General features: G+C 35.1%; 1 protein-coding gene across 1 annotated transcript; it reads left to right on the top strand.

The window, feature by feature from the left end:
* Positions 1-2,404: 2,404 nt before the first annotated feature.
* Positions 2,405-16,266, top strand: LOC115424818 (adhesion G protein-coupled receptor E2-like; the record flags this gene model as incomplete). The annotated part of the gene is made up of 22 exons (XM_030142234.1): positions 2,405-2,459; positions 2,547-2,915; positions 4,305-4,436; positions 4,519-4,665; positions 6,444-6,569; positions 6,949-7,092; positions 8,706-8,852; positions 8,928-9,074; positions 9,202-9,239; positions 10,190-10,270; positions 11,178-11,207; positions 11,305-11,467; positions 12,180-12,290; positions 12,379-12,572; positions 12,663-12,866; positions 12,980-13,183; positions 13,269-13,510; positions 13,602-13,668; positions 14,424-14,515; positions 14,659-14,818; positions 16,021-16,083; positions 16,189-16,266. Coding segments are annotated over 22 exons (2,994 nt in total), but the record flags the coding sequence as incomplete, so codon positions are not given.
* Positions 16,267-19,700: the final 3,434 nt, after the last annotated feature.

Below are 19,700 nucleotides of genomic sequence, written 5' to 3'. Positions count from 1 at the left end.
TTTTTACCATGATGCACAGTTTTTACAAGACAAATAGTTTTGACAGGTGAAGTACAGACTCTCTAAGTCAGTGGTTCTGGAACTTTTCACCTCAAGACATCAAAAATAGTTCTATATCTGTTTCAGACACAAATTATTCCTTATTCAAGCCTTCACTGTTAAAGCAGCCTTGTATGTATATGTCTTGCATGGTTGTATGTGTGTGTGTGTATATACATATACATATACATACATATATATATATATATATATATATATATATATATATATATATAGAGGGTGGGGAAGCAAAATTTACAATATTTTGAGGCAGGGATTGAAAGACAGTGTGTGACCAATTAGTTTACTGAAAGTCATGAGAATTTATTTGCCACAAGAAAATGTACATAATAGAAAATGTTTTTATTCTATGTGTCCTCCTTCTTTCTCAATAACTGCCTTCACACGCTTCCTGAAACTTGCGCAAGTGTTCCTCAAATATTCGGGTGACAACTTCTCCCATTCTTCTTTAATAGTATCTTCCAGACTTTCTCGTAATAGTTTTGCTCATAGTCATTCTCTTCTTTCCATTATAAACAGTCTTTATGGACACTCCAACTATTTTTGAAATCTCCTTTGGTGTGACGAGTGCATTCAGCAAATCACACACTCTTTGACGTTTGCTTTCCTGATTACTCATATGGGCAAAAGTTTGTGAAAAGGTATGGATAATAGTGTTAGGTATGATTATGACATCAATATATGTTTGGTTTCAAAACAATTGACGTAGTGCCTGCTGAGAAAAAAACAACTAAATGTTCATTGTAAATTTTGCTTCCCCACCCTGTATATATGTATATATATATATATATATATATATATATATATATATATATATATATATATATATATACACACACACACACACACACACACACACAGACACACACACACAGACACACACACACACACACACACACACACGTGCAATATACATAATTTTCATGTTTGCAACTTCAATGTCTTGTTACATCTTTTACATCACTTTGTCTTGTTATCTTCCTTGCCTCTCTGTGTCTTTCACATATAGGTAAACATTTACCCTAAGTTTGGGGAAACAGTTTACACTATAGTTTTAGTGAGGAGAATAAAACCTTAATCTTAACCTCCTGAGACCCAGCAATGCATCTTTGTCCTCTATAGTGGACAAGAGTTTTAAAGCTTTACTTAAAAAAAAAAAAAAGTCCGCAAAGGACATTCCATAAATAAATAAATAAATGATGTGTCTGAGAAAACTGTTCCATCATGCTTCCAGTCAATGTGATTAATAAATGTAAAAACACCAAAACTTGTACTTACTGGGTGTCAGGAAGTTAAAGGTATTTTTGTGCAATAATAATCTAATCTGAAGCATGTCTATTTTAGAGGTCAGTATTTTCTGATAGAATTTTCCATTTAATACCCCAAATTTAACCATTAACCGTTATTTTAATAATTTCCTTTTTCTTTACAAACACATGTAACTCTGCCTGAGAAACAGAAGCAGGCCAGATTAGCCTCTCAAAAAATCTCCTTCTTAACCTGAACCACTCTATAAATGTTCATTTTTACATATTTAGATAAAAATGTGTCCCTTGAATTAAACTACCATTTGTTTTTAGTTATCCTTAGTGTAAATGAATATGTTTAGTGGTTTATACTTTTATGTTTCAGAGTAATGGATGCATTATAGGAGGAGGTACCTCCCCACATTGTCAAAATGTAAATTTTTTTTTAAAGGTTAGTGACTTTGCATTGATTTTTGCATTACATTACCATCTATCCTTGTAAAACCTGTGAATGGATGCTAAGCAAATTTGAAAAATGTATGTAGGCTACATATACACTGGGCATGGCTAAAGCAGTGATGATCAGTGTTTGGTGAGTTGGAAGCTGCCATGATGCACTGCTGTATCGTTTTTCTTCTTCTGAGTAAGTTAAGGTTTTATTCTCTATCAAAAATAATAAAAGACAAATAAATATTAAATACATTTATGTAAATAATTTAAATTTAATGTACAGTCTGCACAATCTTATAGATTAAGTAGAATATCCTGTACTGAGGCATAAAAATTTACTAGAATTTTATTATTATTATTATTATTATTATTATTATTATTATTATAGCCACATTAATAATGATTATGAAGACATAGTTTTAAAAAATGCTGTATGTTTATTATGAAAAAAATGCTATTATATTATATTATAGGAATTTATAAATAGAGTTTTACATATCTGCACACATTTGTTTTGTTGTCTACATCATTAGAAGGTCAGTGTTAAGAAAAAAAAATAGCCTTGCATATTCATCTCATTTTTCATTCAGACTTTTTAAAGATAACAAACTTATAATGAAGATATTATTAACCACTAACTGTTCTTTTTTCTGCTTGTTTTAGGTTCTCTTTTCACTCTCAGTTATTGTGTTTTTCCAGCCGGTATGAATAATATTTAGCACAGACACACTCCAAATTCACTCATATTTATTCATTTTTATTCACACGCAGTTCTGTTGGTCTATGCAGGTTCTTGTGATGGATATACAAACTTGACAAATCCATGGCGCAACCGAGGTTTTACATCGACAAGTTTTTCTGGCTTTCCCAAAGATGATGGAAATCTTGTAAACCAGTGGTGGCGCTTCACAGGAATTGGTGGAGATAGAATTGTTACATCGTGTTTTGGACAGAATTATGGTGGTACCAATTATCCAATATCTGTACCATTTTCATATCCAACAACCGAGTCTGAAACTGCAACTTCAGGGCAGGCACACTGTTATGTTAGTAGTTGTGGTCAATACACTATTACAATGTACGTGGTTCTGTGTCCTGGAGGATTTTACATCTACAAACCAACAAGTCATCCACATGGTAATATGGGTTACGTGACATGTAAGGATTATTCACATTTTTTCTTCTATGTTTGAGATTAATTGATTGACTGATTGATTGATTATTTTTGTCTATCTATCTATCTATCTATCTATCTATCTATCTATCTATCTATCTATCTATCTATCTATCTATCTATCTATCTATCTATCTATCTATCTATCTATCTATCTATCTATCTATCTATCTATCTATCTATCTATCTATCTATCTATCTATCTATCTATCTATCACATTCAGTACTACATTTAGCTCCCTATCAGGGATAATATAATCATTGTGTATTTATTTATTGATTGATTGATTGATTGATTGATTGATTTCGAACATGCAAAGAAACAAAATAAAACAAAACAAAGCAAATTAAGACAAAAACAAAATAACATTTGAATGTACAGAATCTATCTTCAAGTACATGTCTGAATGTGCATGGTCGAAAAGGAGTAGGAAGAAGTATGAACTTATTTAATCCTACCCCTCAAGCGCTTTTACACCTTTGTCACTAACTTAATACAACAATCAAACAATACATTTTTCCTAATTTAATATTCAACCACAACTAATACATAATGCAGTTATTGAATTATAGACAACAATATGATCATTGCAGTACAGTCATACAAACAGACATCAACAGTTCAACAGTTTTCTTCAATAATTACAGCATATTTATCAATTCAACATTATCCATAAACAAACAGCCCTCACCGTCATTATTAAATGCTGTACCTCGCAAGAATTAATTCTTTATATTTTTTTAAACTGAATTATGTCTGATGATGGTTTTATCTCCACACAAAATTTGTTTCACAATTTTACTCCACAGATGGTAATACAGGAATTTTGCAATGTAGTGCGCACTTTATGAAACTTTAAATTTAACCTTTTAACACTGAATGTATCATATTTGATACATGAGTCTTGAAGCCCTCTACATGATCAGTGTGACATTTTCTTTTTTGAAAAAACCTGATGTATACAGTTAGACACACGAAACACACAGATAACCCACCAGGGGGGAGGAATTTGTTCGCCTGTCCAGTAACACTACAAGATTGTCAGAAGGCAGAACTTTGCCAATTTTGAAAAGGAATTACCAATTTTTTTTTCTAGAAATGTTTGTGTTATATTATGTTTCTGTTTGTTAAAAAATAATAATATTTGAAGATTGAGACCTGATGTATCAAATATGTCACAAAATGTAAACTCGTACATGGAAATTGATATCTGAAAAAAAAAAAAAAGAGTTGCTCAGAAGGACCAATAAAGGCTCCAGTTTCAAAACACTGAATTTTCTGTCAATAATTTGATGGTTCAGGCTTTACAGGGTTAACTTTCCCTTAAATCATTGCATGTGCATTTCCATCTTTGTGTGTTATCTTTGCTCAGATCACAGTCAGTGTGAGCCGAACTCATGTGGACCACTTGCTGAGTGCGACAGTGAGGGAGTGTGCACTTGTGTTACTGGATATGAAATCCCCTCAGGATATCTCCCCGTATTAGATTCATTTGGCTGTGTTGGTAAGTCTATTTATTTGATCTTAACTGTTGTAAATAAAACTGTGTTATTTGATGAACTCCTGTTTGTTTCACTCTTTGGCAGACATAGATGAGTGTCAGAGGGATGGAGCGCTTTGTGGATCTAACTCTAATTGTACCAATACTCCTGGATCACACATCTGTACTTGTCTGATGGGATTCAATGCAACAAATCCATCTTTACCACCTGGAAGCTCCAACGAATGCACAGGTGGAGTTTATAACAGCAACAGATGACTTCCTGTTGAGCTGCAGTGGCATTACTTTATTAACCCTTTCATGCATGAATTATGAGAACCTTAATCAAGATTTTTGTTCCCGAGTAATTTTTATTCCTCTTTGGGGATGAAAAACCCCCCAAAAAATACAATTGAATTTTTTTTTTTATTAACCTATTTTTCATGGAGTTACAAAAATGTCCACTCACCTGGACACCATGCGTTTAATTTTAGAAGCAAAAAAACACTAATTACTGATATACTGTGCGAAAACTACGAAATAAAAACATGTTTAATTAGGGGGGGTTGTTATTTTGCAAAATCGTAGATAGCATAGATGTACCCCCCATAAAATATGGAGAAGGTCCATTTGAAAAAGAAAATACCAAATTTTGGATAATCAGTCCAGGATAACCCCCCTGTACATACCCTCTGAAGTTCGGAACATTGTTTGCACATAGAAAATTGTCATTTTTGTCATTTTGCTTATGGTGTCTTTATTTTTCACACATAATAGTCAAACCTGATTTATCTAATCATCCTGAAAAACATTTTACTGCTTCATGTGCATCCACATGAAGCCGTGCATTGGAATATTAGCCCAAAATATGCGTATTTTGACCTAAAATATGACAATATTTTGAACCTGTAATATGATGTATGCTAACAGTTTCTTATTTTCAGGTGAATAATGGCTACAACTAGTACAAGCATGTCATTTACAAGGTCTCATGCCAAAAAGACTCTAGGTGCTGTGGATTATCTCCAGAAACCTGAGTTTCCACATGGAATGCTTCCTACTGGCAAGGACATTATCCAAAACATGCTGTATCTTTTATGCCTGAAGCAAGCAGGCCAAGCTCAGCGGTCCAGAGTTGATGCAGCCCAGTTGGTAGCAGAACTGCTTCAAGAGCACTGGCTTTTCTGCAATCTCTACACAATTCACACCAGACATACAAAGAATCATATCTTAAAACTTTATGGTGACTTCACATGCCTCATTCAGACCAGGAAAAGCAGGCAAAATGACAATTTCGTCAAGCGAGTTGCAGCATTCAACGAGAAAGCAAATGAGATGTTTGATGTCTTCTGTCAGGATCCAGCAGTTCGTAAACAGCTTGAACTTAGACATGGTGTGAAGATGAGTGATATGGAGTGGGCTTTTCTTGCTGACCAGAAGGATAAGATTACTTCAATTAACCTCTTAGAACATTTATTGCACGTTTTGTGATTTTTGTGATTCAATTTACATTTGTATTATTAAAGTTCGTCAAATGTCTGAAAAAAAAGGATTTTTACAGGTGTCATAACTTCAATGGGTATGTACAGGGGGATTAGCTTTGAGCAATTTCATAAATTTGTACTTTTTCATAGTCAGAAAGGACAGGTACATATTTTGAAGTGGGTAACTGAAAAATTTTGTGTTAACACCTACCCCTAGTTTAATGCTGCTAATCTGATGTTTTCTCACATTTTAACACACTCTAGTACGAGGTATTACTCTTCATGGAGATAATATGCAAAAAAACAACTTTTTGTTTAAAAAAGCAACAAAAAATAAACCCGTTAATTACAGTCTAATAACAGTTAGCAGGGGTATGAATTGCAGTGTATGGGATGATGGATAAGTGTCCACTGTGTTGGCTGATATGGAACTAAAATAACAAAATCCATGAATATACAAGACCACACCTTTGAACAGCTGTCCACTGTAGTGACCACTATGCATGAAAGGATTAAAATCTATGTATTGTATTTTTTCCCCCCAAAGATATCGATGAGTGTGTTGACAATGTCTGTGGTGATGATGGGAAATGTATCAACACACCTGGAAGTTTTGACTGTGAATGCAACCCAGGCTATCAACTCATACCTGATGGAACCCCTCCCTGCCAAGGTCTACTGTCTGTGAAGTTACACATCAGTACATAAACAAAATAATCAACAGTTTGTCCATGGTCTGTACACAATGAGAACCTGTAACAACTTTTAACTAAGCTTTACGGTTTGCAGAAAACCTAAAGTACAAGTGAAAAAAAATGCAAAAGTCAATTAATTTGGAAAAAACAGTGTTATATTGTATATTTTTGTCAGTTTCAATAGTTTCATATGATGACACACAGATCCAAACCTTAACCCAATCCATACTGCTGATGTGTTAAATATAACTGAATAATTAACGTGTTTCAAAAAATCTATTTTAATGCTTTGAAAATTGAGTAAAATGAAAGAAATTTAAGCAAAATTTTAACTGTTCATAACTGTTCCCTCCATAGATATCGATGAGTGTTTCAACTCCACCGTATGTGGTCCTGATTCAATTTGCACCAACAAACCTGGAGAGTATACGTGTGAATGTGAGGTGGGGTACAAAGCAACTGATCCAGCTAAAGATCCCAGTGAAAGCAACATCTGTATTGGTACTATATTCATATTTTTCCAGTATTTATGAGTATTCAGAAACTGTTAATTTGCCTAGTGTTACTGCCCTAAACAGACCACAACAAATCAGAAAAAAAGTGAGTCTAACTTAACAAAGAGCTTGAGATGTGTAGATCAATACCTGTAATATGAATAAATGTAAGGATGCGTTGGCTCATGTGTGGTAGAAGAAAACAAATTTAAACCATAAAGATCCAAATATACACCAGTGACCAAAAGCATCTATTGATCTAACATGTTTAATAACCTTAGAGCTACTAATCATATTAATGCATGTAAATAATCAATGTAAAAAGCAGTTTGTCGTCTTCTCATGGTCATCAGATATGACCCATTTGGATGTTCAGAGGCTCCGTAGTTAACGTGGAAACACTGTCATCTTCTACAACACTGATTCACCAGTAAAACCCATGGAGTTTGATAAATGACAATGGATGGAGATGCTTGGTTTATGTTCAGTTAATGATAGATTTTACTGAAAAAGTCAGTTTTTATTCAGTTTTCAGAGTTTTTGGTATAATAACCCTCAAATATAATCTTAGTACGATGATTAAAGTACATGATCAGAAAATTTTATATTAAAAAATACCTGATTTTCACTGCAAAAATGCAAAACAGAGAGGATAATGTTATGATAAATACTGGTAAATCATTTAAGGTTCTGGTTCCTAACCCTGTTTGGCTCGTGACCCCATTTTAACATCACAAATTTCTACTGACCCCAGACATTCAAAACTGAGACTTTTTTTTTTTTTTTTTTGCTTAAAATTAATTTGTTTCTGATCATGTAATAGTTTGCTATGCTATGTTGCAAATAAATGTTAATTTTAGACAACATTTAGGTTATATAATGTATATTATTATGGACAGAGGCAGAAAAACCAGGTGTAGATTACTGCACAAAGTGAGAATTTTATTTTCCTTGGTCAGGATATGTACAGTCAGTCCAGCTTGGATTTACAAGGCTGACGATTAATACTGAACAAACAAGAACTCAAACTATGAATGATGAAAGAGCTGCAGCATCTGAAACTGACCACAATGAACATTTGAAAGATAAACAGTACCACAGTGCTTCAGTTTCAGCTTCACAGTTTGTCATGTCTTTTATGTATTGTGATTGTTTCTCATTTCACCATACATTTTTTATTAGTAAGAGTTTTTTTTTTTAATCAATTACTAGAAATTTCAGGTGACCCCATTTGAATTCCAGGCGACCCCACGTGGGGTCCCGACCCCGAGGTTGAAAAACTGGGTTAAATAAAGAGAAAAATTAAATTGATAACTGCCACAAAAGTAGCACTGGGTCTTTATGGGTTAAAGTATGATGTTTAGCATGTAGCTTGTATGCAGAAAAATGGATCTGTGGGCAGGCTGGCTTTAGCAGATGTCTAGAACATTCTTAGGTGTTATGAGTTAAAGTCACCAAGAGAAAACCCTGTAACACAGACTAGATATACACACTGTCACATCCAGGCTATAATTTAAAAAAAGGCACATGTTTTACTAAGGGAGAAAAGAGAAACTTATGACTGTATGTTTCTATGTTGTGAGTGTGGTTTCTTTTTATATTTTGGTTATTTTTTTTCAGATATTGATGAATGTGTTGAAGATGCTACCATCTGTGGACCTCTCTCTAACTGCACAAATTCCATTGGGTCTCACATCTGTGCCTGTTTCCTTGGTTATCGAGAGAACAACCCAGAAATGATAGCCAGCTCTGTGAATCCATGCACAGGTAAGGGAATAACACATTTGTATTCTTGTATATTTTACTTTTGCGTCATTAAATCATTGCATCATTTCTCCACAGATATAGATGAGTGCAGTGAAACTCCAGGTATATGTGGTTTTCAAACTGTGTGTACAAATGTACCAGCAACCTTTTATTGTTCTTGTCCGGATGGTTTTTATCCTTCAACCGGGATCTTGTGGACTGTAGGAGTCTCATTTTGTAAAAGTAAGCAGTTTTTTTTTTTTTTTATACATACATACTCTTTCTTTCTTTTTTTTTTTTTTTTTTTTTTTTTACAGTACAATGACATAACCTGATGTGTTTAATTAACCCTACATATACAATTCAACAGGTCTTCAGGATATTCTGGATGAGATAAAACCACCTGAGGTAATTACTGCCGGCAAAGTGTATTCTGTTCCAAAAATCTGTAAAAACCTTGTAAAACCTGGATTTTCTACACCAGATTTTAACCATTCACTACACATTGATAAACAAAACTATACTCAGTGCCAATGAAAACGCAACACTTGAAGATTCTTGTATTTTTTTAAATCGATGAGGATTTTTATTCCATAAGCTCTTTGGAATTAATCATAGGCCATTTCTATACAGTAAAAATAAAAAAAATCATATCCAAATTTGTTGACAAAAAATAAGGATAAAGAAAGAAACTCAGGGACCCCCAAAATCAAAAGTCACAAGTGGTCCCGGAGGTGCTGCAGCTCAGTGTAGCGATCCTGCTGTGGCGTGGTCACACATGCTCATCAAGGCCGAGGTCTGTCTGCAGTTGAGCCAGTTTCTTCATGCCTCTGTTGCATCCTGACTATGGTGGACACATTGCATCCAAAACGGCGCGCCACCTGCCGAGCAGAGATTCTGGCCTCCAGGAACCCCTTAGCATGGCATCTTCGGTCACGTGTCAGTCTAGGCATCGCTGAGTTATTGCAAATGATTTTGGTGCTTTTCAGCTTGCCTTTATATACAGAACATGACCACTCCTTAACTGACCACAATTTCTTAAATTGAGCAGTTCATTGCTGAGCAATGAGAAAAACAAGTCTTATGAATGCAGACAAGTTCATTCAAGCGTGACAATAGCTCAACCCGTCTCAGGTTGTTAAGAAATTGTCTGGGATTATCTTATACAGGTGAAACTTAAACATATTGATGCAGCTCAGGAACAATAAAACACATTCAAGTGTTGCGTTTTCATTGGCACTGAGTATAACAAACTTATATGTGGAGTAGGTGGTGAATTTATATACATTAATGTTTTTTTTTTGTTTTTTTTTTCTATTGCAAAAAAAACAGAATTAGTCAAATTGTTTTTCTTATAGGGACAGACAAAAGAGAGGGCCTTTCTTGGTAACATGGACCAACAACTGTTAGACAATGAGGGAATCGTCCTACCAGAACCGGTCAGAAGGAACTGAAATGATAAAATATACATCCTTCCATATAGGTGCTTCTATGAAACTGGTCCCTCAAAACAGGACATGGGGGGTAAAAATTAAAACCAGACGTAGACTAATGTTATGAAGCAAGTTTGGAAGCACTTTGGGTCCATTTTAAAAATAAATACTTATTGAGATAAAAGAGAAACTATTTTTCAGATAAAACACATTTTATACTACTTTACATTATATTTAATTCAAAAATCTGCATGTAACACAGTCAAAAGGACACAAAAATTACACGCTACTATTTTTAAAAAAAATATCTTTTTATTCTCTCACAGGTACATTTTGGGAATCGTACTAATTATGCAAGGCAGAGTGTTTCACAAAAATGACCACTGTTGCAAAATCATTTGCGATTTATATGCACTTAAATGGGCAGGTTCTACATGTAACTTAAGTGGACACAATGGGTTACATACAAAACCTGGAATGAGACTACCAATTCATGAAAAACCTGCATGTCTGGGTTAGAAAAACCACTAGGATCGACACATTTAACACAGTGTCTTTATTTATAGCGGTATATAAGACCATTTACAGCCATGTGTTCCAGATCAAATGCACTGACACCTAGGTAGCTTTTCATGTCCTTATTTTGGCCCCAGTATTTGATTAAAAATTAATTAATTTTGGGATGGCTCAGAGCAAGAGTATAATTTTTTTGCATTTATCTGAGGTTATTATTAGGTACATCCTGGTGGGAAATATATCTAAATTTCTCTTTTATTATTGGGTCTAAAAAGCTGGCAAAGTGCCAGGTACCAAAATGTTTCATAGAAGCACCCACATACATTCATTAAACAAATGTATATATGATGGCTTTTAGATGTAGGCTGCAATACTCTTGTTTATGCTTTCTCTACAGACTGTTGCAAACAGCTTCTCAGCATCTATGGTACTAGTTTCGTAAATATCCCATATCATTATAACTATGCAGTCTTTTTAAATCACCAGTCAGACGACTTATTCACTAACCATATTTATGTTTGTAGGAAGTGTCAGGTGTTGGTCCTCGTGCCAGGTCAAGAAAGGTGGGTAGTGAAGGAGATGGGGAGACTGGCAGTGTGATCCTGGGCATCTCAGACCGTTTAGTTTCTGCGATGGTGGAGCCAGGTCAGAACCAAACAAGAACAAGTGTAAGGAGTTCAACAGTAGGTAAGACATATGGATTGTAGTTTTCTGTAGACACACTGTTTGTATACTGTGTGGACATTAAAGGAGTGATATTTTGCTTTTTTAAAAATGTAATTATACATTTTAAAACATTTCCCTGTGGTCTACATAAACTGTAAATGCTATGCTTGGGTCTGAATTCTTCATTAATTCAACTCGACAGGTCCATCTTCAACCCTATTTCTGAGTAATGACAGCAGAAAGGTCATTTTGAGCGCTGGCCCTTTAAATGCACATGAGCCACGTTACACCCCGCCCCCTCCAGGTTGTTGACCATGCTTTCTGTCCTGTTCATCCACTTGTGTTCGTTAATACAACCAACAACTGAACATTTTAGGTAATCGGCTTGAAGTTTGGACATATTTTCAGTATGGACTATAACCGCTGCTGCTGACAAACAATTATAGCATACTTGGAGAAATGTTCATTGGAAGTCTTGACCTTATATGTGCAAATGTCGTGACATAACTAGTTATAGATGTAACAAATTAAGAGGGAATTAAAACAGGTTGTAGAAATCCATTTGATTGTTGCTGGAATGAATATAAAGATATCTTTGCAGCACCTGGAGGGTTCAAATTCAAACTTTTGGAACTATAAGGGTCCAAATACACAAATAAATGTAGCAAAGACTAATAAAAGTGGGTTTCGCAAAATATGACCCCTTTAACTGAAGCTGGTGTTGATGTGCTAGACTTAAGTCTAGAAACCTTTGGACCTGGAGGCAAAGCAAAGAGCTCTTCTCTCACAGCCAATGGAAACACCATGGAAATCAACATGGGAAGTTTGGCCGAAAACAACAATGGTGAGAACAAGTTCATAATCAGTGTTACAAAGTTGTCAAAGGTTTGTTGTGTTATTAACTGTCAGTGTCATGTTGACATCTTCTCCAGGTTCTGCAGCAGCTGCCTTTCTGACACTTAATGGGATGGAGAGTCTTCTTAGTCATCAATACTTTAAAACAGAAAACAGGACAGAGATGTACTCTGATGTGATTACTGCAGTCCTCCCCTCAGTGAACAACACCAACCTCACAGAGCCTGTCAACTTCACCGTTCAACACAAGAAGGTGTCAATGAATCAGACAGTCATTTCAGCCATCCATCTATTTTATCAAGATGGATACATTCCATCTGTCTTGTTAACTTTTATTATATGTCACAATGTGTTTCCTTAGAAATTACCTGGAGATGGTATGGTGACATGTGTGTACTGGGAGGGCAAACCAGAGGAAGCACAAGGTGGTAAAAAAACAGGAGGAAAGACCAGTACCATGCGTTGGTCAGTGGATGGCTGCTGGGTTGCATACACTACTGATAACTACACAGTGTGCAGCTGCTCTCATCTCTCCACATTTGCCCTCATCATGCAGATCGGGGAGGTATTCCAGATTAGTGTGTATTCACACACCGCATTTATTTCAACAGGTTTCTGCAGCCAAAGTTGGGGTGATTTCTGTATACATTTTATTTTAGTGTGTGTTTATCTCCTCAGCCTCCACCAGAAGATGATTTCTTAGAGTGGCTGAACCGAATGTGTGTGATTGTTGGACTCTTCTTCTTTGCTTTGGCCATTCTCACCTTCCTCCTGTGCAGCTGGAACCCCAAAATCAACAACACAGCCCGTCTTCACCTCTGCCTCAGCCTCTCATTATCACACCTACTGCTGCTGTGGAATGAAAAATATGCTGAACGAGAGGTACAGTGAGGTTTAGATGCAGATTTTCATCCTCAGAAGTACTCCTTGGCCTAATATGACATCTTCCATTCATTGGTCTTCACAGCTGGCCTGCACCGTCATGGCAGGGATTCTCCACTTCTTAGTTGTTGCCAGTTTCGTGTGGATGCAGCTGGAAGCAATGCAGCTGTACCTGCTGGTCCGCAGACTCACTAAGGTGCAGGTCATCCAGAGAGATGGCCTCCCCAGGCCACTTCTGTATGTGATTGGCTACGGTGTTCCTTTTGTGATTGTAGGCGTCTCTGCATTGGTGTATTCTGATGGATATGGTGCCACTGAGGCAGGCGCGTGAGTAGCATGAACAGTGACATTAACTTATTCATGTCCTCATGAAGATTTCTTTTTAATTATGGGTTTTATATGTTTTATTGAACGACAGGTGCTGGTTATCACAAAGACGCAACTTCAATTGGGCTTTAACTGGACCAGTAATTACTATCCTTGCAGTGAGTGTATTACTGAACCTGGTTATCTGTCTATCTTACAAGAAGCTCTTTTCACACAGTAGTCTTTTCACTCTGACATTATATCACTGCTTAATATATATAAATTTGACCAGCATTAGAAAAAAAAAAAAAAAATTTACGATCAAGAGCAAGACTGGATCATATTTTGAGGTAAAACTATATATTTGAGAAACTGTTAACTACTATTAGACAGCTGTTAATTTTAGCATTCTACAACCTCCTCAATAACATTACTTTTTGATAATGTTACATTATACAATATGAAAGGCATTAGTTCATACTGAAATTCCAATGTGTAGCTTTTTTTTTGCCTGGAAGAAAAACACAGTTGATGTGAGGATCTTAGTAACATCACATCTAACACAGCAAATTGTTGTTTGCGCACTTTGTGAACTGAGAAGAAGATTTAATTGATGCTTTTCCCATCCTATCGAGCAAAAACTTGTACTAGAAAATAGTTGACACTATTGACGGTACTTATTGGACTGCCAATTATGTTGTTTTATAATGAAATAGTCTGATGTCCTGGCAGATTTTCACTATCCATTGTCTTTTCAGTTTCGGTGAATTGGTACTGATATGATGAATTTGTCAGACTCACAGTAATCTGATGTTGTCTATTATCCAGCCACTGAGCCTCCTACTCTGACTGTTATATCAGAAGAAAAGGGCAGCTGTGTGATTCCAGACTATGGTCACCTTCAAACTCATAATTATTTGTTTTCTCCGTTCAGCTCAACTGCATGGTATTCTGTGCTACTCTGTGGAGTCTGAGACCCACCTTGGCCAACATGAAGAGTGATGTCTCTCAGTCCAAAGATACCAGGTAAGTGCGTACTTACATTTGACTGACAATCTACATGCTAAGAAGACTTTTAATTAACAAATAATACCAGACATTAATTGTATTTTAATTCATATTACCATCCATAAATAATACAAATTGGACATATTCCTCTGTCTTTGCAGGTTGATAGTGTTTAAGATCGTGGCCCAGTTTGTTATACTGGGCTGTACCTGGATTCTTGGCCTGTACCAGACCAATCTTTTCTTCCAGGTTCTCTTCATAATCCTCAACTCACAACAGGGAACCTTCCTGTTTATCGTCCACTGTTTACTCAACAAAGAGGTCGATTCTCCATTCTTGTTAATCTGCTCTTTAATTTCTGTACAATACAGTAGTATAGCTAAGTAGGTACACTGCAAAAATCCAAATCTTACCAAATATATTTTTCTCATTTCTAGTCAAAATATCTCATCGCACTTAAAATAAGATATAATCACCTAAAGAGTAACTTTTCAGTGAGACATAAGAACTTATTTTTAGACAATACATCTTGAAAATCTTATTTCAAGAAATCTTACCTGGATAATTTTCATTTGTTCCATTGGCAGATTTTTTTTTGCTTAATTCAATTTACTCTTTAGTCGATTATGTCTTGTTTTAAGTGCGATGAGATATTTTGACTAGAAATGAGAAAAATACACTTGGCAAGATTTTGATTTTTCCAGTGTTAATAAGTAAAGTTTAGACATATAGTACTTTTCACAGTAAAATAAGTTAAAAAAGTAAATGGAGTGCACTTATATTGCACATTTTCTACACCTTCATGGTGCCCAAAGCGCTTTAAAAGGCCTCACATTCACCCATTAACACACACACACACTCATCCACCAGTAGGCGGCTGCCGCTATGCAAGGCACTGCCAGACCCTACTGGGAGCAATTTAGGATTCAATGTCTTGCCCAAGGACACTTTAACACGTGGACAGTCAGAGCCAGGATTTGAACTGCCAACCCTTTGGTCATCGGAGGACCCCCTTTTCCTACTGAGCCACAGCCGCCCAAATTAATATATAACAAGAAGTAACATACATAATAAAAAATAACGAAACACATAATCACATACACAAACATATGAGCATGAATATAAAAGCATGAGTATAGAAACTTATAAATATGTGCATATAAATGTTATAAAAACCTACACCAAACTAAAAGCCTGTCTGAACAACAGGGTCTGACTTTCCAAAATTCTTCAGACAAATAGTAACTGGATTTACAAAATTTCACCTCAAACTGACTTGTTTATTTCATTACATCTTTTGTATAATTTTTTTTTTTTTTTTTTTTAGCATATTACATTTTTTACTTGTACATTATTTCCACCTTGTTGCACGATTTATATCTTATCACATCTTTAACTTTTATGTAATTTTCATGTAATTTTTTGCTTCTTTACATTTCATCCAATGCAGAAGAGGAATTTTATTTTTCACATTTGAAATCATCATCATATCACGATATAATGTGTTTTATTGTATTGTTTAGGTCAGAGAGGAGTATATGAAATGGCTGAACTCTTGCTGGAAACACAGAGAAGATGGATCTGTGGTGAGTTTATACAAAAAAAAAACCAAAAAAATACTTATGTAATCCTATATTAATTCCAACTCTTCAGTTACTAACAATAATAATGTGTTCACTGTATTCCAACAGAAGGATGTGGTATCAGTTTCAGAGGATCTGGACAAAACTGAAGAACAGACACATGGTGGAAAAAACAAGGATGGCTAATGGTGAAGAAATTATCATATAACAATAAGATTTATCCCTTTTTTGTCCATTATATCCATGTGTTATATATTTATGTATAATATATGAATAAGTCATTGATGTTATTATGTTTTTCATCAGTATGAAAGATAACAGGCCATTATATGTATGAGTATGTGTGAGCCTTTGGATCTATTTTGCCTTTAGTCTAATTTCCTGGTATGGATTATTAGTCATCTGACAGCTTTAAAAAATACATAAAACAATAGTGTGGATTATATGTTCATCAGTCACCAAAAATGCACTGATGACACGATGGTGTATTATCAAACTGTTAGAAACAAACTTCTCTCCGGTCTCTTACCTGTCTCTGTTTAACTGTGTAACTGCTGCGTCTGTAACTGGATCTACACATTACTTTGGAGTCATTTGTATATTTATCTAATTTGTTTTTTTTCCTGTTGTGAGTCTCTATTGGTTTGTCCATTTGTTTATTAAAATGCACTGACTATATTGTAATGAGTATTGTTGTTCATGGGGGATAAGGGAAGTTTTATGTACTAAATATAAAACAGTTGTCACTTGAGGTTCAGCTGCCTTGTGAAAAATGTCATTAAGTATTTATTTATTTATTTTAATTGTACTGTTTAAACTGCTGTTGTTGACAAGACACACATTTTTCATCACATTTTTATCTAGTCCTATCCACAAAAGTTAGTCCTGCTGGTTACACTGGAAAAAATCTAAATTTTACCAAGTGTATTTATTCTCATTTCTAGTCAAAATATCTCATCACACTTAAAATAAGACAGAATCACCTAAAGAGTAATTTTTCAGTGAGACATAAGAACTTATTTTTAGACAATAGATCTTGAAAATCTTACCAAGATAATTTTCACTTGTTCCATTGGCAGATTTTTTTTTTTTTTTTCTTAATTCAAGATTTTTTTTTTTTTTGCCTAATTCAAGCAACAACAAAAAAATCTGCCAATGGAACAAGTGAAAATTTTCTTGGTAAGATTTCTTGAAATAAGATTTTCAAGATCTATTGTCTAAAAATAAGTTCTTATATCTCACTGAAAAGCTACTCTTTAGGTGATTATGTCTTATTTTAAGCATGATGAGATATTTTGACTAGAAATGAGAAAAATACACAAGATAAGATTTTGATTTTTGCAGTGTTTATGTTTATGCATTTGACAGACGCTTTTTTCCAAAGTTACTTACAGAGGAAAACCAATCACATTTTATTCATATAAGTGTAGAGTTAGCATTAATCCAGCTAACTTGGCCTTTCCACTTACCTTTGCAATCAAATTTGGAAATATCAGACCAGGATACGGCACTCAGTGGAAAGAGGAAAAACTATGAGGGATTTATCGCAAGGTCTGTTTTGTGAACGGCAAGTGCAGGAGGAGGTGAAGAGGCAAAATTAAGGCTTATGTGACTTATTTAAAGGCTGACCCTGCAGAGTCAAGTGAAGACCAGCTGGATGCTCAAGGATGGTGCAGCGGAGGGTAATGCACATTAGATTCACAACTGAAACAACATTAGAACCACACCTTTGAATGTAACTACAGCTGTGATAGAGCACACAGTGAAAAGCAAATGGGTGAAATAATGGGATTGAAATAATGCTGAGGCTGATGACATGACAAGCAGCTGTGTTGTTCTACAAAGACAGGGGACACAGCCAAGGAGGAGAAAACAAAAAACAAAGACATAATCATTATTAGGCTTTACATTTTTATCATAGATTTGGGGAAAGGTCAGTAGTGTATCTTTTGGTAATTGGAATTTCTTTTCAGAAACAAAAGAAAAACTAGTGGTTAATTGATTTTCATTTTAAAATAGAAGAATTAAAATTGAATTTCTAGGTGCTTTTCTTTTTCAGTGTCAAAACAGATAAACCAAATTAAAAAAAAAACAAAACAGTTGATTTTTGTTTTCTCTTCCTAATAACAAAAAAGAAAGTTACTACCTGACAGAAATGAAAAAAACTGACCAAAAATGGTTGTTTGTTTTTTCCATTTTCTGAGACCAGATGTTGTCATTTTCAAGGAAAGAGCACTAATTTTTTTTTGTTGTTGTTGTTTTTTTTGCAGGAAGGAGCGCTAATGCCTACAAATGATGGGTTTGTACGAATCTTCCAGTTCGTACAAAATCTGAAGCTTGTAGACATTCGTGGAGGGAGCATGTTTATGATGTCCAGATTTCGTACGAAGTGGAAGATTCATACAAACCCATTGTTTGTAAGAATCTTTGTGACCTAGGCATTAGCACTCTTCCCTTGAAAATGACAACATCCGGTCTGAGAAAAGGAAAAAAAAAAAAAAAAAAAAAAAAACCCCAGCCGTTTGTGGTCCATCTTTCAATTTCAGTTAAGTAGTAACTTTCATTTTTGTTATTAGACAGAGAAAACGAAAATCAATCTGTTTTTTAAATTTGGTTTGTCTGTTTTGACACTGAAAAAGAAAAACACCTTGAAATTCAATTTGAATTCTTCTATTGTAAAACAAAAATCAATTAACCACTAGTTGTTCTTTTGTTTCTGAAATGAAAATCCAATTACCAAAAGATACACTGACTGGTAAACAACAGATTTAAACAGATTTGGGGGCAGCGTTACAATGGTCAGTTAAGTCAGTTAAGTTGGTCAGGTCTAGGTTCTGCAATTTAATTTGATGAAAAAGTGATGGAAATAGTTGTGACACTGCATAAATGTGGCACACAATGTCACAGTAAATGTGTGTTGCAGTCAAGGGTAAAGGTGGTTTTCCAGGCTGTGTATGAACAAGTTCCAGAGTAAAAGGGGAAAGAACAATGAGCTAGTTTTAACTCAGGAAAACAGTCCAACTCTTTTGCAAAGAGTGTTGAAGTTATTATTTTAGCTGCTTAGACTTATGCGTTTCATTGATCTGTGTCTCCTTTCATGCTGACTTCCTGCTGGTTGTTAAGTGGAAATAAGTTGCAGCAGTAGTTACACCACGAGATAGTTAAACTGAAGTCAGAAAAAGTCAGACCATCTTTACTTGTGAGGCTGAGTCTGTGTCTGTGCAGAATAAGACCACAGTTCGTTTGTTTTTTTGTTGTTTCTTCCTCTTTTTTTTAATCAATGACTAAACTATCACTCCAGTTTAGTTTATGGGGTCTCACTGTGTATGCCACTGCCAAGGTTATGTCTACAGAGCTGCCTTCCACCTCAGCACATTCCCTCATTAGGACTTTCTATTTGTTTTCCCGCTGTGATTCCAGGAGGACCAGTGGAAATGTTGTCTAGGACTTCAGATTAATCAGAACCAGCTCTGTGTTAATGTAACATGTTTTGTTGCTGCCATGAGGTTGAAATAAATCAGGAGTTGTACAGTTGTCTCACAACTTCTGTTCTACAGAGACAGATCATATAGATCAGGAGAGTCAAACTCATGTTAGTTCAGGGTCACATAAAACCCAAT

The sequence above is a fragment of the Sphaeramia orbicularis genome, chromosome 8 (genome assembly GCF_902148855.1).
Source record: "Sphaeramia orbicularis chromosome 8, fSphaOr1.1, whole genome shotgun sequence".
In the NCBI taxonomy this organism is placed as follows: domain Eukaryota; kingdom Metazoa; phylum Chordata; class Actinopteri; order Kurtiformes; family Apogonidae; genus Sphaeramia; species Sphaeramia orbicularis.
The sequence above is the reverse complement of the archived record's forward strand: the minus strand, read 5'-3'. Positions and strand labels throughout refer to the sequence as shown.